The sequence below is a fragment of the Bidens hawaiensis genome, unplaced genomic scaffold (genome assembly GCF_021521415.1).
Source record: "Bidens hawaiensis isolate Kalapana, Puna unplaced genomic scaffold, B.hawaiensis_p1.1 tig00023874_1, whole genome shotgun sequence".
In the NCBI taxonomy this organism is placed as follows: domain Eukaryota; kingdom Viridiplantae; phylum Streptophyta; class Magnoliopsida; order Asterales; family Asteraceae; genus Bidens; species Bidens hawaiensis.
The window spans coordinates 153587-178573 of record NW_027493759.1 but is presented as its reverse complement, the minus strand read 5'-3'; the positions used below and the strand labels follow the sequence as shown (position 1 = coordinate 178573).

The following is a 24987-nucleotide window of genomic DNA, read 5'->3' as shown; positions in this document are numbered from 1 at the left end:
CTTGGAGCATAGAACTTAGGAATTAGTTGCATGAACATCATTAGACATTCAACACCATATTTTTACTAATTACCAAAACATTCTTCAAATTCTAACAAACAAATCATGATCAAAACATATACATAAAAATAATTACATTTACATAATGATGAGAGGAGCAAGATCTATCATCTAAATCTATACCACTACCAAAATCAATCTCTACATCCTCTCTCTAGAACCGTGGTTGGCTTTCAGATTATTAATTAAGTGCGGGGATTGAAGGAGAAGAAGGAAGCCAAAGAGTGAGCAAGTCCCAACACGATCGCTGCTTTCACTTGACCTCTCACAGGAATCGAACGATTATGAGTAGTAGAGCGAACCGTAGCGGTTGATCTTCTTACTCCGGCCATCTCAACCAGGAACTGTGCTTCTATTGTGTGTTGGAGCTTCTAGCTTTGTGTGTTGTTGCCTTGGTTTGATTTGTGTGTGTGACATATATAGAAATGAATGTTTGGAATATGCCCCCACTTTTTAGCAAAATTACAAATTAGTTTACAACTACTTTTGACGGGTATATGGACCATTTTGGCATTTTCTTGTTTCCCACCACTTTTCGTTTTTATCTTATACATTAAATTCTTATAACTAATATATGGTGCTATGAGATATTACTACTATAAAATATGCTAATTTCACAAGGTCTAGTTCTCTTATTTATATACAATTTCTACCAACTTTTACTAATTTAGAACTAATTTTCTTTAGTATTCAACAATTCTTATTCTTATAACTGATTAATCCTTGTTGTTTTGAATTTTACTGAATTAACCTCTTTATTGTTTGATTTCATATAAAAATGTTCTCATCTGCTAAATTAACTGAAAGTTGTTAAACATGTCATAATTGATGTTACAAATTTTATATATCCGTTGACTGCTTAAGTTATTAGTTCTTAAATCTTGACTGATCGTTCAGACAGTCATAATTTAGAAACTATTTACACCTAGATCTTAGTTTTGATTGCTACATAAAAGGGTAAAAGTCCTACACAAAGGAGTTCACGCTAGATTATTTACTTGGTCCCCCTTCTACTGCTCTTTTACATTAAAATAAGCTAGCAATGAAAAAGGAAACTTAATAGCCGTGTTGTGACACGTTTATATAGTATAGTTTTATAAAGTAGGAACTGTAGAAGTATGGGAATAATTAGAGTAGAAGAAAGTGGAGAGAAAAGTTGTCAAAACAAACACGTGGGAATGAATTATTTAAATGCAGCCACTAATTATTGGATAAGTGGTGCGAGTCTTTATCCAACTACAAATAATTTGAGTGCTCAAACACTTTATTTCCACTACAAATAAAAGTAGATAATCAAGTATTTATAATGATTTCAAATCAAATTAGAATTAAGAAACCTAATTCAAATATATTATAAATAAGATAAAAAACAACTTATTGGCTTTTTTCATCATAAAAACTAATCCGAACACTTTTTTAAACTTTCTTTAAAAAGGTTATAAGTCAATAAGCATTTTTGACAAGAATGAGTTAGCAAACCCAAACACACTCTTAGAATCACAAATTAACCTATCATTTCAAACTCCAGTCCTTCATTGTGTATGGTCTACTTAATCCACCTATTGGAAAAGACTATCATCACACAATACTAGCGCATTTAGAAGACGATAAATGAAGCTACTTCTTTGAAAGAAGATATCGGTGCATGAAGTGATGAAGTATTAAAATGTTGGGTTATTTTTGGATAAAAAATAAGTCGTCTTTTAAGTTTATAATGTTGTGGAATGATTGGTGTGATTTTGTCTGTTAATTAGTGTTTGTTGTTTTATGCCTCCTATAGTTTTAATAAAAGTTGTGGTTAGGGAAAAAGAAGGTAATAGATGTCTTTTGGCCACAACATAGATTTGGAAACAAGGATGTGGTACTTCTTGATTTGTTAAGACATATTGAAGGGGTTAATCAATTTTGACAGGAATCTTGACTATGTTAGACCGTACCTTACTTCCCATTGTTCTCTCGCCTTTCTTTTGCTTTTCTAGCCTTCATTCGTTAACACCACTAAAGTTAAGTTTGGTTAGAGAAATTTAAATATTATTATAAGTATTATATCATATTGAATTTCTCTTATTATAGTAGCAATACTTGTTACTTTGTTTTAGGTGTGATACTCTTATATTATTGACAAAAAAAATATGAACCCAAAATATATGTTCTAAAGAATAAAAAGTTAGTAGTGCCACGAAAATCATAATAAGTTATTAAGAAATCTTACCGTACCTTTAATATACAAAACTATCTAGACGTGTATGTAAATTAACTAAGGGGCTGCCTAGCAATCCAGTTTTGAATCATTAAAAGTTCTAACTGATTAAAATGTAGTCTCTAAATCATTCAGTATTTCTCTGAAACTTAAGAATTAAGAGGTTTCATGAACTACTAAGAGGTGTCTTTATAACGAATCAAACACACTCCACCTCTAACTTTCAGATGTAGCCTCTTAATAGAATCATTAAAGGACTACCAAACAGTTCGTAAGTGTTTTATAGTCGGTCATGTATTAATAAATTAAAGATGCCGTTTCAAAAAATAGATGCATCAAATATATGTGCTATTATTTTATTAAATGATTTAACCTATTAGTATGAGATGACATAAAAGTCACATGGAACCAGAGATTCTAATATATATTAGAGCAGCCATAATACATCCGGAGCTATATGACATGATGGTGAACTTAAAGACTACCAAGTTTGTAATGTTCAAAGTTTAATTTGCTTCATATGTTGTATGTTATTTTGAGCAAGTGAATTAAACTTGTGTCTATGGTTTCCACCATTTTATTGCAATTGGCATAACTAAAAAAATAAAAGCTTTTAATAACTCATGTTTCTTTCTAAATTGCTAGAGTTACTATGATAGCAATACACATCAAGTTACCTTAATCCAACATTGATCTACCAAAACCTACAAATTCGAACATACATACATGCATGCATACATACATACATACGTGATACCTACATGATGATGATCTATAGTCTAACTCTACCAAAATCTATCTCTGTATGAAACCATGATTGACTTTACGTTATTAGTGAAGTGCGGGAGAAGAATGACGCCAAAGAGTGAGCTAGACCCATCACAATCGCCACCTTCACTTGACCTCTCACCGGAATCCTATGAGTAGTAGTAGTAGATCGAACGGTGGGGGTTGATCTTCTTACTCCGGCCATATGAACCAGGATATATATATATGTGTTCTTAATCTTGTGTTGTGTGTTGGTAGGGATTATTTGATTGTAGGATTTGATTTGTGTGAGTCATATATATAGAAACGAATGTTTCAAATATGCCCCCTATTTTAAGAAAAAATTACATATTAGTTCACAAGTACTTTTGACAGTTATATTGACCATTTTGACCTTTTCTTGTTTCCCACCACTTTTCTTTCTTTTTCTTCTATACATGAAAATTTTATAATAAATGAGATATTAGTATAATACCACTAAAAATATGCTAATTTTGCAAGGTCTAGTTCATTAATTCATATAAAGTTTCTACCAATTTGTATAGAACAAATTTTCTTTAGTATTCAACATTCAACAATTCTTATTCTTATAATTAATCATTGAAATTTTGAATTTTAATGATTGATCTCTTTATTGTTTGACTTCACATAATCAAGTTTTCATCTGTTAAATTTAGTGAAAGTTGTTAAACATGCCATAATCAATGTTACAAATTTTGTATATCCATTGATTGCTCAGTTATTAGTTTCTAGAATCTTGACTACTCGTTCAGACACTCATGCGTGATTTCGAAACCGTTTACAATAAGATCTTACTTTTGATTGCTGTAGAAAATGGTTCACAAAGCTCCCTAAATTCCCTACACATGGAGTTCACGCAAGATTATTTATTACGCAACATAAATATTCCATATAATACATTAAAATTTTAGGACGTCATAATTGGGAAAAAGTAAAAAAACTATAAAACATTATGGTTTTATTTTTATTTTTTAACTATATCAAATAAGCTAACGTATATTTTATATATTAAAGCAAGCTAGTAATGTAATGAACTAAAACGTTATATTTTTATTCTATATAAAATAAGCTAATGCATATTTTATATATTAAAGTATGTTAGTAATGCAATGAAATAAAACGTCGCACTTTATACTATATAAAATAAGCTAATATGTATTTTATATATTATAATAATAAAGCTAGCAATGAAAAAGAAACATAATAGGTGTGTTATGACACCTTTATAGTTTCATATAGTAGAAGCAAGGGAATATTACGAGTAGAGAAAAGTTGTCACAACAAACACGCGGAAATTATTTAAATGCAAACACTTTACAACCAACTAATTATTGAATAAGTGGTGCTAGTCTTTATCCAACTAATTTGAGCAAGGGCACAAACACTTTACGCCCTCACCTTATTTCCACTACAAATAAAGTAAAATAGAAATAGAAAAAACTGATTAATTTCTCTTTTCAAATCATCGACAAATCATAAACGAACAAAACTCGAGCTTGTAAGACTACTAAGTACTAATGAATATTGTTTACAATAAATCTATAATTAAATGTTATACATTATGAAGCATAACATCTTTACGACTTGCTTACACTTCTAGCTTTCCTATGTATTCTTTGTCCTGATCATCGACAGAAATATAGATTTGAATGAATGATCATGTGAAAACCAGCAAAACAGAATAAGGATTATCTAAAAATAAATTTCAATAAATAATAGCAATTATCTTGAAGTGGGGCTAATTTTAAACATTTAATCATAAGGGGTGTTGGGTAATATTTTTAATCACAAGAGGGGTTTTTGGGCCGGTTAGTATTGACGAATAAGAGAGTAATAAGAGAATGAAAAGCTTTATGTCAGATCAAGAGTTAATTGTTATTGGTAGTGACAAATAAGAGTTAAATTGTCATTGGTAGTGACGAATAAAAGTTAAATTGCAATTGCTAGTAGCGAATAAGCGGTTTACAATTCTGATCTCTCCTACACCCCTATTATTCTCTTAGTTATCAATACTAACCCCGAAAACCCCTCTTGTGATTAAAAACAATACTCAACACCCCTTGTGATCAATTACTTGAAATAAGCACCACTTTTAAAAAAAATTATATTTCCTTATTTTCATTACAAAATTCTTCCTATTACTATGTACTTAGTTTCAAATAGTGGTCGTATTCTCATCAAAATAACTATCAATTTTCCTTTTTACAAGTTTTATTTGACTCTGATAAAGTTATTTACTATTAGCATTTTGTAGTATTCGATGGGGATGTCACAATTTGTTTGCTTGATCCAATCACCATCAAGATATTAAGATGATTTTGGATGTTCTTTGAAGGTGAAAGACGTCATGGCAAGTTATAACACAATTGCTACACCTCTTACTAGAATCAGACAAACTTATTAAATCAAAATCCTATATCCTTCATTGTACCTGGTCTACTCAATCCATCTGCTACAAAAGACTATCATCACTCCACAATCCACACTACCATATCACTTTTTTGGTGCATTTAGAATGCGAGAAATGATTCAATCTTCTCCGGAAAGAAGATAACGGTGCATGAACTGATGAAGAATATCAAAATGTTGGACTATTTTTGAATCTTTTAAGGCTATGCCGTGAATCGTTGATGTAATTTTGTCTTTTAGTTAGTGTTTTTTGTTTTGAGACTCTAACGTCTTGTTAGTTGTGCTGTTTTAGTGGACGTTACGGTTTGAGAAAAAGAAAATTAAATGATGGCTTTTGGCCACAAACTAGATTTGGAAAGAAGTGTGTTGGTGATTTGTTAAGACAGATTGGAGGGGGTTAATCTTTATCAAAGAAAGTATACCTTTTTTGACTGGAATCTTGACCATACCCTACTTCCCATGGCTGCCTATCTCACCTTTCTTTTACTTTATGTATAACTAATATATATCCTTCTTCTAGATATGTTGCCTTTATTCGCTAACACCACTAAAGTTAAGTTCGATTAGACAAATTACAAAACACAAGTGTTGTTGATTTTCTTCAAATGTAACTTGCATTAAATTTTGTATGTTATTCTAAGAAGCTGAATTAAATTGTGTCCCTGGTTTCCACCATTTAGCATACTTTATTGCAATTGGCATAACTAAAAAATAAAAGCTTTTAATAACTCATGTTTCTTTCTAAAATTGCTAGAGTTATGTCATAGCAATACACATCAAGTTACAACATTGATCTACCAAAACCTACAAATTCGAACATAAATGCATACATAAGTGATACGTACATGATGATGATTTATAGTCTAACTCTACCAAAATCTATCTTTGTCTGAAACCATGATTGACTTTCCGGTTATTAATTAAGTGCGAGAGAAGAATGACGCCAAAGAGTGAGCTAGACCCATCACAATCGCCACCTTCACTTGACCTCTCACCGGAATCGGACGACTAGGAGTAGTAGTAGATCGAACGGTGGGGGTTGATCTTCTTACTTCGGCCATATGAACCAGGATATATATGTGTTCTTAATCTTGTGTTGTGTGTTGGTAGGGATTATTTGATTGTAGGGTTTGATTTGTGTGTGAGTGATATATATAGAAATGAATGTTTCAAATATGCCCCCCCCCCCCCTACTTTAAGAAAAAATTTCATATTAGTTTTTTTTGAAAAAATTACATATTAGTTCACAAGTACTTTTGACAGTTATATTGACCATTTCTTGTTTCACACCACTTTTCTTTCTTTTTCTTCTATACATGAAAATTTTATAATAAATGAGATATTAGTATATTACCACTAAAATTATGCTAATTTTGCAAGGTTAGTTTACTTATTAACAATTTCTACCAATTTGTACTATAGAGCTAATGTTCTATAGTATTCAACGATTCTTATTCTTATAATTAATCGTTGTCTCGAAATTAGCTTATGATTTTATTAATCTCTTTACTGTTTGATTTCACATAATTATAAACTTCTCACCTGTCAAATTTATTGAAAGTTGCTAGACACGCCATAATCAGTGTTACAAATTTTGTATATCCTTTGATCATTAAGTTATCTAATCTTTAATCAGTTGTAAGTTATCATGAATGAGAACATATTATTATTATTATTATTATTATTATTATTATTATTATTATATAAAGTAAATACTAGCTTCCAATATAATACATTTAAAATTTAGGATGTTTTAAATGTGGCGAAAATAATAAAATGTTATAGTTTTATATTATATAGATAAATAAGCTAATATATATTTTATATATTGAGCTAAATAAACTAGTAACGAAAAAGAATATTAAAAGTAGAAGAGAGTAGAGAGAAAGTTGCCACAACAAACACGTGGGAATTGCTTAAATGCAGCCTGCTCAAATACTTTATGTCCAACTAATTATTGGATAACTGGTTTGAGTCTTAATCCAACTAATTTGAGTGCCCAAACACTTTACGTCCTCTCACCTTATTTCCACTATAAATAAAGTAAAATAAAATAGGAAGAAGTGATTCAAATCTGTTTTCAAATTCACTGATAAATAATAAACATGTCGAATTTAAACTTGTAAGGCCACAATGAACCGAACTTAAGCTTTACAAATATTTAATGTTCGAAACAAGTCAAACTTGAGCTTGGACCAATAGGCTCGGCTCGGCTCACTTACATCCCAACATCATTAACCATAAAGTTTTTACCAACAATTAAATTTTATGAAGTAAATTTGATGGTGTCATCAATACATACGTCATGCTACTATATTCAAATAGTGTTAAAAAAGTAACGATATAGTTCAGATTTATATGATAAAATAAGCATAACCATGAAATAAGAAGAATCAATATAGCTTTTTTGTAACTTTAGTACATGCACATCGTTCACAAATAAATGAGTAATTAAAATAATAGGTTTTCTCACAATAACGAGTTTTTTTTTTATGATGTTCTTGATGCACTAAGTCAGACTTGAAACGTCAAAATCAGTATAAACGATTGACATCACATCTTAAAAAGACTCGATCACTTAGATATTGATAGTAGTTCCAAACGCTTGTTCCAAAAACACGGAACATATAATCTTTATAGCTTACTTAAGCTACATTCTATTGTACTTCCACTTCTAGTTTCGTATGCATTCTTTGTCCTTCTCATTAAGAGAATAAGAAATCTATAAATAATTTTTAGTAAGTAATAGCAATTATCTTGTTTTATATTTAGTTATCTTTTCCTCATTTTCATCATAAAGTCATTTATTACTATTATTGTGTACTTGATTTCACTAAATTGAATTTCTAATAACGGTCATATTATTGTCAAAATAACCATCAACTTTCTTATTTAAAAGTTTTATTTTATTGTGATAATGCTAAATTAAAAAAAGTTACTGTGGCCGAATGCTATAATAGAACTGGATCGATTATCCAATGGGTTTGAGCTTGGAAAAGAAACCCTCATCCGACGATTGAGTGGTTGAAACTGGTTGAACTCATGGTACTGTTAAACGAATATGAGCTCTTTGATAAGGAATATCGATGTTGTTGGAATTCGAGTCAAGGTCGAGTTTAGTTCATCACTAAGGAGGTTAGGAAAGATTTGGAAGTTAATGGGACTTCAATTATAAATTGATTATTCCCTTGGAATAATTGGGTTCCTTTTAAGCTAAACTACTTTGGTTGGGGCGGACCTCGATGGAATCACCTCTAAAGAAGCATTAGCCTATCGAGGTGTTCAATTAGGCCAAATATTATGTACCAATTGTGGGGCTGCACAGGATTCTACGGATCATTTGTTGGTCTCATGCTCAGTGGCAAAACTTATCTGGTGGCAGATTTGTTCGTGACTTAATATTCTTATTCTTACAAATGCGTCAATGGTTAGACAGATGGTGGTGTTTGATGGTAATCAAGTAAGTGCTAAAGAAAAACAAAGGAGGACTCGACATTTGGATGAAGTATTGAATTTATATGTGACTGTCCTTGTAATTTTTAGGCATGCTTTTTTTTTTTTTTTAATTTCAGTAGATCTTGTATAAGTGATGGTTTGGTTGTGGCTCTTTTGACCTTAGAGTGGTTTTGTTGTTTTAATAAATTTTTAGAAAAAAATAGTATTTATTTGATGGGATGCCACAATTTGATTGATCCAACCGTCATTAACACAGTTTTGAACGTTTTTTGAAAGAGAAAGACGTGATGATAAATTATAATGTACCATCAAACAAACGTATCAAATCAAACTCTTATCCTTCAATGTACCTGGCCTACTCAATCCATTATTCGGAAAAGATTGTCATCACTCAACCGTAATAGATGGCTTTTGGCCACAAGATAGATTTGGAAACAAGTGTGGTGGTTGGCGATTTATTAACACATATTGGAGGAGTTTAATCTTTATTAAAAAAAAGAACACATTTTTGACAGGAATCTTGACCTTGTTGACCATGCCCTACTTCCCACTGCCTTTCTCACGTTTCCTTTGCTTTTCTGGATATGTAGCCTTTATTCTTTTCATTCTTTCACACCCACTAAAGTTTAGTCTAGTTAGAGAAATTTATATATTATTATAATAATGAATTTCTATTATTGAGCCTTCCCGGTCCGTCCCCATCGTTATCTGATCATTGCTATAATTATACTATAAAATATTATATTTCTCTCTTATATTCAATTAAATAATACATTTTTTATACATTTATCATTACAGTGTTCTCCCTCTCTACTCACAACCAATTCAACAAATATTAAAGGCGAATTGGATTTTAATAATCTCAACTTAATGCAGTTGGCCGATAATAATATCAACTAAAAAAAATAACTGTCACTGGTACCAACTTTCACACAATTTGTTTTCATTGGGCCTCTGTCGTTAAGTTTTTTCCAAATTTCAAATTGATGTTTTAGGGCTTTCGATCAGAATTAAGATACAAATCGATTGAATTACCTCGAAACGGTGCTCCAAAAACACCACACATTTCCCATGTCAAAGTCCCTCTTCACGAACCGCCTACAGAGAAGGGAAGGAAAATCTGTGAAGAGGAGAGATTATGGGTCCGTCCGTGAATGTTTTTAAATTTGCCATAGCTTTTGTTTTTTTGTTAGACAATAATAAGGTCGATCAGATTGAGGCAGGACAAAGGTTCTACATTGACATCTCAAATTCAATATAATATTTTCTTATATCTGACAAAAAGCTAGGGAACTTCTTTAAGCTGTAACTTTTTAAATTAAAATTAGCAAATGGTTAACTTTTAGTAAACTATGTTATCAATCAATCAATTATAGATACGTATAAGGTTAATAATCATGGTTTTTGTTCATGTAATTTATTTTGATAGAATTCTTGGTTTTTATGTATTTTTGTTATCTCGGTTTCAGTATTTGTATTTTTATTTCTTCTCATTTTAGTCTATATGACACCATTACATGTCCTGTTAACTGTTTTCTAATAAGGATAAAACCGTAAAAACTGACTCGTTCGGCTTAACCAACCAACACCCAGGATTTATCTTTTTCCAAAAGGCCGGTTCAAAAATTTTGCCACCGAACTGGTCCATAAATGCCCCGAACACTTTTCAGACTATTGACATAGATCCAACAAACACTCAGGAAAATCGAACAAACAAACCATTGATCGAAATATGTATTCTTACATAATTACATATACATGATAAAGATGAGACCTAGGAACATGATCTATATTATAATCTAACTCTACCAAAACCAATCTCTAGTTCCTCTCTTTAAAACCGTGAGGAGCTGACTTTTCGATTATTAATTAAGCGCGATGAATGAAGGAGAAGAAGGAAGCCAAAGAGTGAGCTAGTCCCATCACAATTGCTGCTTTCACTTGACCTCTCATAGGAATCGGACGACTACGAGTGGTAGATCGAACGGTGGCGGTTGATCTCCTTACTCCGGCCATCTAAACCAAGAACTTATTGCTTCTTGTGTTGTGTGTTGGTGTATGAAAGGGAATATGTGATTGTAGTTATTGGTTTGATTTGTGGGATATATATAGAAATGGATGTTTCAAATATGCCCCCTCTTTTTAGCAAAATTACAAATTACTTCACGAGTACTTTTGACGGGTATATTGAACATTTGACCTTCACTTGTTCAACACCACTTTTCTAGTTAACAAAAGCCAACAATAATATTATTTTTTATAGATAATATAGTGCTATGAGATATATCTTTGGGTAACAATATTACTGATGTAAAACATGTTAAACTTTGCAAGGTCTAGTACTCTTCACATGCATATTAACTTTCTACATATTTGCACTTTAAATTAATTTCTTTTAAGTAAATTTATTTTTTATTATTAACAACTAATCTTTTACGCGATACTAAATAATCTTTCTATTAGAATAACAATTTAATTTATCATCATGAAGTTCACATCGTCAAAAGTGGTAAGTGTAGTTAAACATGTTACAATCAGCGTTTTAGATTTTACCCATACCTTGATGGCTTGATCATTTCACATCATGTTATTTATAACTTTTTCTATGAGATTCCATCATAGGTTCAAAACTCCTTGCAAAAAGATTTCGATATAATAGAGGTTCCTTATAGGTGAAGGTACCTTACTCGATATAATCCGTCCTAGATTCTCACTTGAGTTTGGGTTATACAATTTTTGACATTATACAATATTTGGTTAAATTTTCACAATAGTTATCCACGTAAACGAACACACATTATAATTTTTGTTATTGATATATAGAATAAAATATTTCAAAATTAATATATACAAAATTCATATGTTACCAAACTTTCTAGAAAAGTTTAACTACTACATGTATGCATTTTATATATTATGTTATCATAAACTAGTAATGAAAAAAGTAACGTAATAAGTTAATACGTTGGCCGTTGTGGGCCTTGTGGTCATTGTCGTTGTCTACTTTCATTATGACGCTTTTATAAAGTAGAATAATGGGAATCTTATTAAGATTAAATGAATCATGTATATATAGTTTAGAAGCAAGTGGAGTGAAGTTTTGCCTTGAAAAACATGTGGGAATTATAATAAAAAAAATATGTATATATCCCTCCGCAGCCAGCCTCCTTACAATAATTGAATAAATTATTAATAGATACAATGAACTATGCAAGCGGGTCTTTATCCAACTGCAGTTCCATGGATCAAGAGTTGTTTTCTTGTTCGTTTCATGTACAACAGTTTCAGTTGTACCTGAGAGAATTGTTCTATATGGGGAGACAATTTTTTGAATAATGACTAAGAGAATATAATGATGAATATATTTTTTACGTGTTTATTAAAAAATAATAATACTATGGCAATCTTCATTTTACAAAAAAAAAAAAAAAATTGAATTAGGTGAAGTAACATTAGACCTAATGCAACCTTTTTATTAGATAACGCAAATAAAAATAAGAGTTTGAGTTATTGAAGTTTTTTAAATCTGTTGCTTCCGATCTCCGGTGTCAATTATTAGAAGGCCATCATCACAACATTCAATTTAATATTCTTTTCACATACCCACTTCAAGTTTTCCAACCAACCAATACAAAAACCCCATCGTCGACTTCGACTTATTCAGATTCCGTGGTTTCAAGACAACTCAATTAAGAGTTTTAAATCCACTTTGTATCTTGAACTAATTAACAAGTATAAAACTAAATCCATTTTATAAACTAAACTCGTTAATTATCAAGTCCAAATGCCAAATAACATTTTAAGCAATCAAGCCCAAACATCATTGTCAAGTGTCAACGGTGGGGAATGATTAAACTATTGTGTATATTGTGTTTGAGTTATCTTTGTAATTATCCCTATATATATATATGTATATATATATAGGGACCCCTTTGTTTGTTTAATTAGATCATAAAACGTACTAACCATAAACACGTTTATCTGCGTTGAATCTTATTTTCTTTGTCATTATCTCCTGGGCTTGCATTCACCGTTTTATCATCAATACAGATTATTATGTAATAATCAACATCTATACAATGTTAAAGCATAAGTCAATGATTCTAAAATCACATTTGCAATGTAATTTCAGATTATATTTCCTATGAGTTGTTTCAATCCGGATGAATTAGAAAGGAAATGTTACTAGCATTATATTTTGTAAAATTTGTTAATTCATTACAAGTCGAAATTGAATCACATGGCTCCTTATGTTGGTGATATCAGTGCCATCAAGCTATTTTGGACAATAGAGATTTACTTGTACACCGAACAAGAAATCAAAATAAAGATTCATACGAGATAGGAGGTGTGTAATATACACTCATTCAACATCATTGTGGCTTCGGTAATAAAAAAATCTCTATGACCCACCCCCTTGGTAGGTATAGGAAGCGTCCTGGCAGGGTCAAGGGGTTCGCCTCTGATACGGCAACACCCTAGCATGAAGCACCTCATGGTCCTTTCTTTTAATGCGTGTTTAAGCATGAAGCACAAAATCAAATGCCAATAAACAAGTATCACCACCTCTTGTAAGCAAATACCAAATTTACACAAATCTATTACATTCTTTCTGTACTTTTCTTAAGAAAAAAAGAGCATATCCTCACAGAAACAGTAAAAATTCACTAACAAAAATATAACTATTACACCGGTGTTCGAGAAATTAAGAGAAGATAAGACCATAAAGACATGCTCATATTGCTGCTCGAACCGCACTTCTAGCAACTTCACGTTTCATCTCTGCAGCATGTCCACTCCCACGGAAATACATATACACTTGCTGCATAACAAGTTACATAAGATTTCAAGTTCTACCCATTTATAAAAACAAAAGTGGATATTTACTTTACCAATGGCGTTTCTATAATCTTATTTAACACATTAATTATAATTAAAAGATCATCCTATTTGGTACAAACACATTTTTAAAACATTTGAACGGTGAAGGGTAAAATGGGAAAAGTGACGAGAATGCTGACCTGAATAACCCAGATGCTAAGCAGTGATTCTAGACAGAACAGCCCGAATCCAACAAAGTAAAAGATCTAAAAACCAAATAGACACCGTTAGTAGTTAGCACAAAACCAAAGTAAAAAATAAAAAAAAAATCACTTGTTCCCCAAGTTTGCTTTATAATCAAACAAGGGCAAAACAGTCATTTCACTTACTCCAACCAAAGCATGATTGCCTATAAGATCCACAGCTGGTAGGATACCCCTGTTTTAAAAGAAAATTAAAAGTCAGACATAAAAAACTGATGCAAGAAATGCAAAAGCGAATTAAAGATTCTGCGTACTACAAGCGGTAATTTCAACCAACCACATTGTAATAATATAGTTTTTGCAACAAGGATAAAAATATTACGCGAGAGATTTTCCTTTGAAGACGACGGGAGGAGCAACAGCAGCAAAGATGACAAAGCCGATGTGAATCTGAAAGCAAGTCACATCATCAACTAAACCAAGAAAATGACGCTACAATGATACATACAAAAACCCTCATAATGCTTGTGACAAAACTTACCAAGTAAAATATGAAAAACCAAGTGAATTTAAACGCACTTTCACTCCTGCAAACATCAAACCCAAGGTCAAGTTTCTAAAAGATTGTAAAAAGGAATCAGAATTCCAAACAATAACAATTTCAAGAACTTGTAACAATCAAACATTTGATTTATTTATACAAATTTAATATTATTTGAGTAGTATTGTAATTTATTACATGTAATTCAGTTATTACAAATATGTATTCACAAGTTTACATATGTGTAATAGCCAATTTACATATACTTAATCATAAGATTACACACATAATAAATGAGTAAATGACAAAGCTACCCTCAATTAAATATATAAAATAAATATATAAAACGAGTTAAATAAAGCTCTTAAATTATTTGAAACATCAGAAATGATGTTGATCATATACCACACACACACACACACGGAAGTAAAAATGTTTGGCAAATTTTGATATTTACAAGAAGCTAATAACTTAAAAAGAATAAAAATGGCATTTTTTTGAGGAAAAAACACAATTTGCAAAAGGGAAGTAATAGTTTCAAACTATGAGAAAAAAAAAAGTAATAATTTTTTTTTCACCCTTAAAAGGGACAAAGAATATACCTAAAAGCTCGATAAAGTGGTCGATACCACAATACATAGGCAAGTGGGACCCCTGATATGAAGTAGATAAGAGCAAGAAACCAGATCTTCGGGTCTGTTACAGAACATATTATGGCAGTATTAATATTTGTTCGAACAAAAACGATTATAGTATTTGTACACCAACCTTGTCCTTTAATCCATGCGGTGGTTGTGGCTATAACGTTCCAAAACAGGCAAAGAACCAATCCTGATTGGAATAAACATTAATAATTCATTTATTAGAAATTAACATTTGAATGGATTATAAATCTAAAGTATGTGCTTGAAAATGACTTTATTCAGTGTCATGTAACTTGTGTAGTTCTTAATCTTATATCTATAAAACTCATTTGATTAGGTGTGTAAACGAAGCGATTGCTCAGTGAATCGTTCGGCGAGAAGTTTGTTTATAAACGAACAAACTTCAACAAAACTTTTTGTTCATTTAGCTAAATGAACGAACATGAACTCAGGTCTCGTTCATGAGCATTCGTTCATTTAAATTCGTTTATGTTCGTTCACTTACATTTATGTTTGTTTATGGTTTTATAAATTTAATATATCACTCACTACAATTTAGTGTGGTTTTATAAATCTTACAACCCATCAGATTGATTTTCAAGTTTACTTTTTTTTGGTGTTTCAGTGTTTGCTCAGTTATGTTCGTTCACAAAAAGTGAACGTTCATTTATAATGTTAACGAACGTCAAACGAATATTAACACGTTCAATTTCTTAACAAACGAACATGAACAAGAAAACCTCGGTTGTTTATTGTTCATGTTTAATTGTTTGTTCGGTTAAAGTTAATGAACGAACATAAACATGCCCTGCTCGTGTTCATTCGATTCATTTACAGGCCTACATTTGATGCATTCTCGAAAGCATGCGTGTGTCTATATATATGTTTTACTGTAAATTAACAATATGCCTATATAGTTCTAAAAACTTCAATTTTCAATTTTCATGTTCAACTGAAAAAAATTTGGTAAAATTTAAAACATAAAAAAATTATAATTTACAAAAGGACTGGCCTTTGTGCACCTCTAGATATATTCGTAACTCCAAAATACTAACACTAAGTAACACCAACGAATACAAGATTCAATCATGAAGAATAATAATTTGTAGAACAATAATATAACACATACCCAAGTATGTCGTGAACGCAACATACTGAAGCTTCTGTAGATGAATCGGTATCTCGCTCACAATATCATGATGAATAATTGGGAAGAAAGGTGGCCAGTTTTTCTCCTCAAGAACAATACCAGCTGAAACAAAAAGGATAGAAATATTGTCAATGTAGGTTTATAACATATTGCTGCTTAAAGACTATTCAACCCTTAATTTAGGAATTCTACTTCTTCAACAGGTAGCAATATGAAATATAATATAAATGGGTAAATGTAGATGAAAATCATAGTTTTTTTTTGGGGAGAATTTCATATGTCCTTACAAACTTGTGATATATCATATATACTCAATTTAAAGGAAACTTTAGTTTTTAACCATTCTACCCCTATCAGATATATGATTTTTTAAGTTATCATATTATCCACAATTATAGTTATATATAGAAAAGAAAGGTGTAAAGATTTCATAAAACAATTGAGTTTTGTAGTCATCTACTCAGTGGACAATTATCTTTTTAAAACTTGGTAAAAAAAATTTAATAAACGTTTATAAATAGAAGGTTTTTAAGTTTTAGAAAACTAAGGGTAAATGCTATTTCGTGAATTATAATAATTCAGTTATCTTTCATGATTTGGGTAAATTAGATTTTTTAAGCAGTTTTTAAGGGCATATATGATATTATGATATTTTAAGTTTGGGTATCTATGATATTTCACAAGTTTGTAGGGGTGTAACGTATATATGAAATTCTCCCTAATTTTTTATTAGTTTAGTAGATGAAACCTCGAGCGGCTGCCTCTTCTTTGCGCTTGACAATCTGCAAAATATAGATTAAAAAACGTTACACGTGTATATATTATTAATTGCTTTAAGAAAATAAAAATAAAGAAGATAAAGTACATCTTCTCTTTTCTTCAAATCAGCTTCTCTCACTTGTAATTCTCTCTCTCTCTTTTTCAAATCCTTCACAACACATTTCAACAAAAAGTATGAGTTAGCATCAACAATTACAAGCGAGATGAAAGAACATAAACTAATGTACATAATTTACTAAATACCAACTAAAGTAAACACGGACATTAATTAATTTTTATTCCAAACAAGATAACAAAAATAAACCAAACTAAATTAGTGATATTTCAATTCCATAAAGCTTGACGAAATTGTGATGACCTAAAAAGATTCAAGTGAATATATAAACAAACATAAAAGAACAAACTTAAACAAACGTTAATGAACGAACATAAACAAACATTTCACGAATACAAGGGAGACATCTGTTCATGTTTGCTCGTCTGACTAAATGAATCAAAATAACAAAACTTTCTGTTCATGTTGTTTCGCTTATTAAATAAACAAACATAAATGAACTTCCCCCTAAACAGTTCATGAACGGTTCACCAAATATTCTGTTAACATTCGTTTACAGGCCTATTAACAATCACATACGCAGTAATGACAGCATTAGGGTGGTGTTTGGATGTGCATATTGAAATTTATTATGCAAACCGAAAACAGATTATTAACAAAGCAATTTTAGGAAATATCATTTGAATGTGATTCTCAGCTGTTTATAGTAGTAAACAACGATAAGCAAATGTTTTGAGTGTGTGACAAATTCTTACTATTTTCAAGATTTAATAAATAAATGAACACAATTTTTTTTGCTTTCGGTTAAAAAACAAGAGTCGCCTTATGAAATTAAAATATAAGTATTCCAGATTAGGTTAAAATAAGGTTTTAAAATTATGATTAAATACACTAATAATAACTTACAGTAGCTGAATCAAGAGGAACGTCAACAGGGGCACTTCTGTCATAAAAATCTGCGGGCTCATGTGGCAAGGGCGAAAGTCTAGAGTTTGCAGCCGAAGGAACACTCTGGAAAGCGTATTGAAAAAATAAATAAATTAAAAGATCATAAAGGTTTGCTAGATACTAAATTCTGAAAAAAAATTGTCTTAAACTTACTGTTGTGTAAAACGGGCCTCCGCTAAAGTTTGACTTTCCAGCTCCTTTCCCTTGATCCTGATTATGTGGAAGCAAATCAGTGACTCGATTTTTAATTTAATGAGATCCTTTGACTAATAATCAAATGTCAATTTATGTTGTAATGATTGTTGAATGTAAATTTGTTGATTGTGTTGAAATCTTTCTTAATTAGAAAACGATGCATATCTTTTGGGATATTATACAATGGAAAGTGTGGTGATTTTTGTGATGAAATAGACATGTCTCGTGTGAAACCATTACAAAAAATGAACAATCTAGAGAAGCATATGGCCTAAGAGTTAAACCTAGACGCGTGCACAAAACACAAATAACCGACATAACTGAACCTGATGAAACACCGACAATTGGCTTTATGTTTTAAAAAAAAAGTTTACTTTTCCAGTTCGGTTTCGGTTTTCCAATCAACTAGAATGAGAAAAACCCAAGTAACTTATAAATGGTGTACCCCAAAAATTTTAGTTCCAAATGTGTAATAATAAATTAATTAATTATTTATTTACAACAAAGTTCATTATTTGGGCCATTATTTTTTGGTCCGAAATTTTCAAGCCAAAATGGTAAAATCAAAAAAACAAAACTGAACGGTTTTCATAAACCCAAAAACCGACCCATGTACACCCTAGTAAAACCAATGAAAACATGACTGCATGTAACTTATGAATATGTAAACACATTATTTGAGGCAAATTTTGATAAATTCATATTCTGTTTCCCTATCTAATTTTAGGAAAAATGAAAATCCTCTACCCTTTTGCTAATTAATACACACACACACACAATACACCTATATATGTCTGTGGGTATAATATATCTATGTAACTGGATTTGCACATCTAAACAAAACCATCAAACTTTTAATAATAAAAAATTAAAAAAAAATGGTCAAAATGAAACTAAACCAGATCCAGAAACTGAAACCCTAGAAGCAAAAACAGTGAGAATTTAAATCAAAACAAATTACAGGTTAAACAGATGAATTAAAGTTGTTAATTCGAATCAAATTGACTTACAGCAAATGGGTTGACTTCATCTCCTTCATCAAAGGGGTTAGGATCATAGCGGCCAGCCATAAGCACAAATTTGCAGAGAAATAGGATTAAATTCCAATTGGGTGTTGTTTGATTGTGAATTGGAGTGAAGGGTTGTGATTAAAACTGAAACTTGGGGCAAGATTGTTTGTTTCTTGAGAGTCAAAAGGTGCAAAGAGCTTTGAAATAGATGATAGACTTTTTGTTGGTTTTAGAATCTTTTCTTTGGGTTCTTCATTTTATTTTTTGTTTTGTTTTGGGAGGACAAGCAGACGAGTAGTTTTATTACTTTTCTATTAAGAAACGGCGTCGGAGATTAAGTGAAGATTTGAGCAAGAGACTGTAATCATTGAAACTCGAATCCGATTTCAATCGTGTTTTACTGCAGGGGCTTTCGAGTGATGGGTTTACTCTGTAACAGAAGATGGTGTGCTTGGGCTATCTTGTGTTGTTTGCGATAGCGGGCGTATGGGGCCGTATTTTATCATTGGGTTACCCCGGATAACTGTGCTTTATTCGTTGGTTGTTCAAACAAAAAAATGAATAATAAATATAATAAATAATTACTTTATCAAATTCATTTTTATCGAGCAACGAAAAGTCCGGTTACTCGGGGTAACCCAATGGCAAAATGCGACCTTATACATCCGCGATCGTTGACAACGCTGAGTAGCCTGTCGTGCCCATCATCTCTTGTTCGGGGAAAAAATGCTACCCGAAGACACATTGTGATAAAAACCGGTTAGAATCGGATTCGAAGTTGCATTAATGTTTTCTTAAAATTTGTGTATTTTAGCAAGGTTTCTCTAGTTAAAAGTTGCATTAATGTTTTCTTAAAATTTCCTTTTGAAAAATACAAAGAACTAAAAATGTATAAATCAAATTTAAATCAAATTATTTACCTTTCCGCTGACTAGTCATGGGCTAAATAAAAATAATTCAAATACTTTTTAGTGTTATGAATAAACTTTTAAGATTGGTATGTGGGTAACAATGTAACCCTGAATCAATATATCTGTAATAAAAATTTGTGACTAGATAAATATAGAATGAATGCATATCAACATGATATGCTGCTAGAATGTCTTACAAACAAGCCACCAAAAAAATATATTTTTTACATGCGTAACCAATAACTATAAACTATTAGCAAATAAGCTTTCTGATAAGAACATGTGTTGTTACTAATTCTTAATATAAGTATTCAACGAACCCTTAATCAAAAAAATAATCTTGTAGTTGAGAGCTGATACTCGATTGCTTGCTATTGCTCAAAGGGCAATTGATGCAGTAGTTGCTTTGGCATTGCCTCGAAATACTCGATAAACTTGTTGCATGACCCATATGCTTAGAACAAACTCCAATGCAAAGAACCCGAATCCGATGAAGCTCATAATCTGCAACATAAAATCATTAAATTATTCCTTAACAATAATGCTAAAGTTTGTTATTTGATTGGATTTTCAAGTTTACCCCAAGCGCGGGATGTTTACTCATGAGGTTCAATGCGTTGAAGAACCCGCTGCAACAACAATAACAACAAATTATTTAAATAAATTTTATTTGTTTTATGAAAGTAAAGAAACAAATGAAAACGTTAAAAGCAAAATGAACATACGCGAAATGTAATCCGACAAATGTTATACCAGGACCAACAGCCGCAAAGCCAAAGAACACAATGTGGTACTGTTTCATGAGTTCAAGTGATTTGGACACGATTATAATAAATAAATAAGTAATAAAGACAGAAAAGGACTCACCGCATAGTTGAAGAAAAAACAACCAAAGTTCATACCATTATTTTTCCTAGTGAATTAGATAAATTTAAGAAAATGTTTGTCTCAATAAATTAATTAATGAATAGTTATTAACTTATTATTACGAATACCTGAAAGCACGATATAGTGGACGGTACCAAAAGTAAAAGGCTCCAGGAGGACCCAATAGGAAGTAGATGATCGAGAAGAATATGAACGCTCCTGCTAGATCAATCAAGAAAACATAAATTGGTTAACAAGCTGTGTGTGTGAATGTATGTTGATTAAAAGATTAAACACAAACCTGCGTCACTCACAAATATTGCTATACTCGTTATAAGATTCCAAAAAAGTGAAATCGGCACTCCTGAATGAACCCGTATATTTAATCATACTTACTTTTGGTTTAATCATAGCATTATAATGCTGACAAAAAACTAAGGCTGGGGTAGAGTACCTAATAATGTTGCATATGCAACATATTGTGTTCTTTGAAGGTGGATTGGTATGTCTCCAGCAATATCATGATGAACCAATGGGTAAAATGGAGGCCAATTCTTAAGTCTGATGTCAGCAGCAGCTACCCAATTAAAAATAATAATACCAAAAATAAGTAAGATAAGATTAATAAGCAAGATTCGGGTCATTCCCGCTTTGATGAGGTGGTAAGATTGTTAAAGTGTAGAATAACATGTCAATGGTTCAATTCCTATAAAAGTGTAAACTTAATCTCTAAATAACATATTTGGTTTAAATTTCTTTTCTATTTCAAGGTAAAACCAAGGACACGTTTAGGTTGAGAGATGGTCATGTGGCTCAGATAAAAAGAAAACATAAAAAAAATTATGAATTATACTTGTATTCAGTGTTGTAAAAGTTGTTATTAGATAATGAAACTCTTTTTAAAGTGACGGTCTATGATGATACCATTAACTCATTAAGATCCGCTAGCGAATACAAAAAATGAAGATTAGGCATTCAAAGAAAAAGTCAAAAACATACATCTTGCTAGGGCCTCTTCTTTTCTTCTAAGGACCTGTGTATAAATTAGATTGTTAATGTAAAAGTAAATACATAAAATTAAACTTAAGTTTTCATGATTCTGAAAGCTAAAAGTAATTTAAAACATATAAATTTGTTACCTCTTCCCTCTTGTTCAATTCGGCTTCCTTTGCTTCCAACTCTTTTTGCTTCTTCATTAATTTCTAATTAAATTCAAACGGACTTTAACTCACAAGATAAATAAAAAATAAATGCAAATTTTGAAATAAAGGGCTATATATTAGTTTTTCTTTCTCAAAGGATTCATAGATTTTCGTTATTGTTAAAAAAAAAAATAAAGACGCTTTATGCTAGATTTGAATATACTCTTTGTTAACGAAATTTTATATGTTTTGTTACTTTTCAACAATTCGTCATTGAAAGCTAAATGTTGTTTATACTCGAAAATCCCGATCACTCCCAACAGAATTTTGGTTAAGGCCTCTCGATCGCCCCTTGAAAACAGGTCTTGGGTGCATCACCGTGTATATGTGAAGCCCAAACTTCAGAGGTTTTTTCTATTGAAATTTGAGTAGCATATTTGATACCAACGACAAATCTTTATAAACAACGCGACTTACCTGTATCTGATCTTTTGCAACTTAATATTATTGTGAAATCATTTACTAAACAAAATATTATGTACAAACAAATTATCTTTCAATTATAAAACTCACTGTTTATTTTCTTTAACTTTTAAATATGTTATACAATATATAACTATGTTTAAGTCATAACATAAAACACAAATTTCTAGAGAAATTTAAAACTAAAAGTGTCAAGTCGTGAATCCGTCAGGTTGAACCACACATAACCCTTTAAGCTAAATGTTTTTGTAGGGCTTCACCCGAAAGTGATTAAAACATGTTTAAACTAAGCCAAGCCACATGAATTTCATGTTACTTTGTTATCGTGTTTTCACATAAGAATTCACACCCCTAGAAAAGATATAAATAACGAATCTCATATAAGGGATATGATAATTGTGAAAATATTTTGAGTCATTGAAACTAGAAATTCAGTTTAGTTAAATGCTAAATAAAATTGAGAACTTAAATTACGTACCGCAGGTGTATCAAGGGAATTGTTAGCTGCGACAACAACATGACCATAAACTGCAGGTTCAGGAGCAAGAGTCGTTAGCCGTGAGTTTCGTGGGACCCCGTGGTGATGGTTCTGTACGGAATCCATTTTCAAATTATTATTTTATTGGTACAATAAAGTAATTTAGTATTAATCATTCTTCTAAAGAAAAAATAGTAAAATCTTTGTATAAATACTAAACAAATTAGTATGTAGTATTTTAAAAAATATAAATGTGACGTAATTTTTTATAAGTTTTGTATTCCGCTTTTTCTGAATGTATCAAACATTTATAATAGATCGTCTATTTAGTCTATTTCACATGCTATTTTTTTTTATAGAAAAAGTCTATCTTACCTAGAATTTTCTTTGTAGTGGTTTATATATAGATGTTCATATTTATTCATAAATTTTACATTTTAAGAAAATCATATTTTAAAAAATCGGGTATATTTAAATCCTAATACACAATTATCTATTATTGATAATAGAAACAAAAGATTAAAATGAAATAATAAAAAAAAACTTTTCTAACACAATTTATCAAAAAGCTATTCTAAGATTAATAGTATCATCAATTTATCATAATTTAAATTTAACAAAAAAAAAGTCCCAAACATCAAATATTTTTCATATCATAATTTAAAATGCCTAATTCAATTTGTTGTTGAAGCTTGGAAATATGGATGAAAGAGAGAGAGCATGCATACGTACAGAAAAAGGATTGATATCATCATCATGAGCAAATGGATTCTGATCATGATGGCCTGCCATTGCTGAAGTTTTCAAATCAGAATCAAAATAATCTCCTAATTGTAGACGTTCAATCTCGTTGATCAATACGAGGAAGAAGATGAAGCGAATAAAAAGAAAGATGGACGAGTGTTTATATAAAGGATTCTTTGTTTATGCATTGTTTTACTTTTGGTTTTAATATTTGAGTCTTGATTGTTTCAATTGCAAGGACGGCACTTTGCCTACATACTTTGTCTTTATGGCAAACAAATACCTAAAATACATCTTGTTAACAACGACTTTTAAACTTATATGTTTGGTGTATGTATATGGTTTCTACATTTAATTTGTCAGTTTACAAACGTTATATATTTTTAGGTACGAGGTGCATGTCATTTCATTTTAACTTATCAACTTGTTTTTAGCAAAAGAAAATTTTTTTCCTTTTATGCAATGTACTTGTAGTAGAAAATTATATTCTTCATTAGACGTAACAAAAGAAACAGAGTCACCATTGAAAGAGTTTGTAAAGGTAAATGTCTATACATTCATCTACAATGAGTTTCTTACAATTTACTAGCATTCATAGATGATTTAAGGATCTCAAGAGAATAAATAGAGTAAATTGTATAGATGATTCATGTTGTTTGGTCTAACTAACATCTTTGGGTATCTTTGGGTACAAAGGCTTAACACTAACAGGTTTGGGGACCAAGACTAACTCCCTCTAAGTTTTCTAGCTAACTTAATGGCATTTCTATCATTTCACATATGCAGGATTAATTTTGTAACTTAGAAAAAAAAAAAAACCGATCGATAAAAGTTCGGAATTAAGAAACCAAATCATGCTCGGTATTTAGGTTTCTTATCCAAGGTTTCTTCCTTTTCCAGCTGTTGATGTTCTTGATTAGGGTTTATTGAGATTGGGGGGTTTTTCGTAGCCGGATTTCTAAGATGAATTCCATTTTTGTTTAGTTTCTCGAATTCAGTTGTTGCAAACTGAGATGGAGGAATTAAAAATCTGAATGATATCACATAAAAGTTTTCCAGAAATGCTATTTGTATAAACAATGTTAGTGAAATCCGAATGTT

The 24987-nt window shown here is 30.9% G+C and overlaps 2 protein-coding genes and 1 pseudogene across 3 annotated transcripts in view; 1 reads left to right on the top strand and 2 right to left on the bottom strand.

Annotated features, from left to right (window-relative positions):
* LOC143568289 (cellulose synthase A catalytic subunit 1 [UDP-forming]-like) overlaps positions 1-24987 on the top strand; it is a 209075-nt pseudogene that overhangs the window by 68187 nt on the left and 115901 nt on the right. The gene's annotated exons all lie outside the window — the stretch shown is intronic.
* LOC143568286 (secretory carrier-associated membrane protein 2-like) lies at positions 13581-19449 on the bottom strand. The gene is made up of 13 exons (XM_077054472.1): positions 19262-19449; positions 18210-18266; positions 18015-18119; positions 17139-17201; positions 17022-17055; positions 16253-16375; positions 15248-15310; positions 15082-15175; positions 14480-14525; positions 14321-14388; positions 14125-14173; positions 13936-14001; positions 13581-13736 (listed from the first exon to the last, which is right to left on the bottom strand). Exons 1-13 carry the CDS (start codon positions 19319-19321, stop codon positions 13650-13652), a joined length of 915 nt encoding a protein of 304 aa, XP_076910587.1. The 5' UTR covers positions 19322-19449; the 3' UTR covers positions 13581-13649.
* On the bottom strand, positions 20551-23934 carry LOC143568295 (secretory carrier-associated membrane protein 3-like). The gene is made up of 11 exons (XM_077054482.1): positions 23875-23934; positions 23143-23253; positions 22179-22241; positions 22039-22072; positions 21494-21616; positions 21341-21403; positions 21168-21261; positions 21040-21085; positions 20898-20965; positions 20753-20801; positions 20551-20676 (listed from the first exon to the last, which is right to left on the bottom strand). The coding sequence occupies exons 1-11, from the start codon at positions 23932-23934 to the stop codon at positions 20551-20553; spliced, it is 837 nt and encodes a 278-aa protein (XP_076910597.1).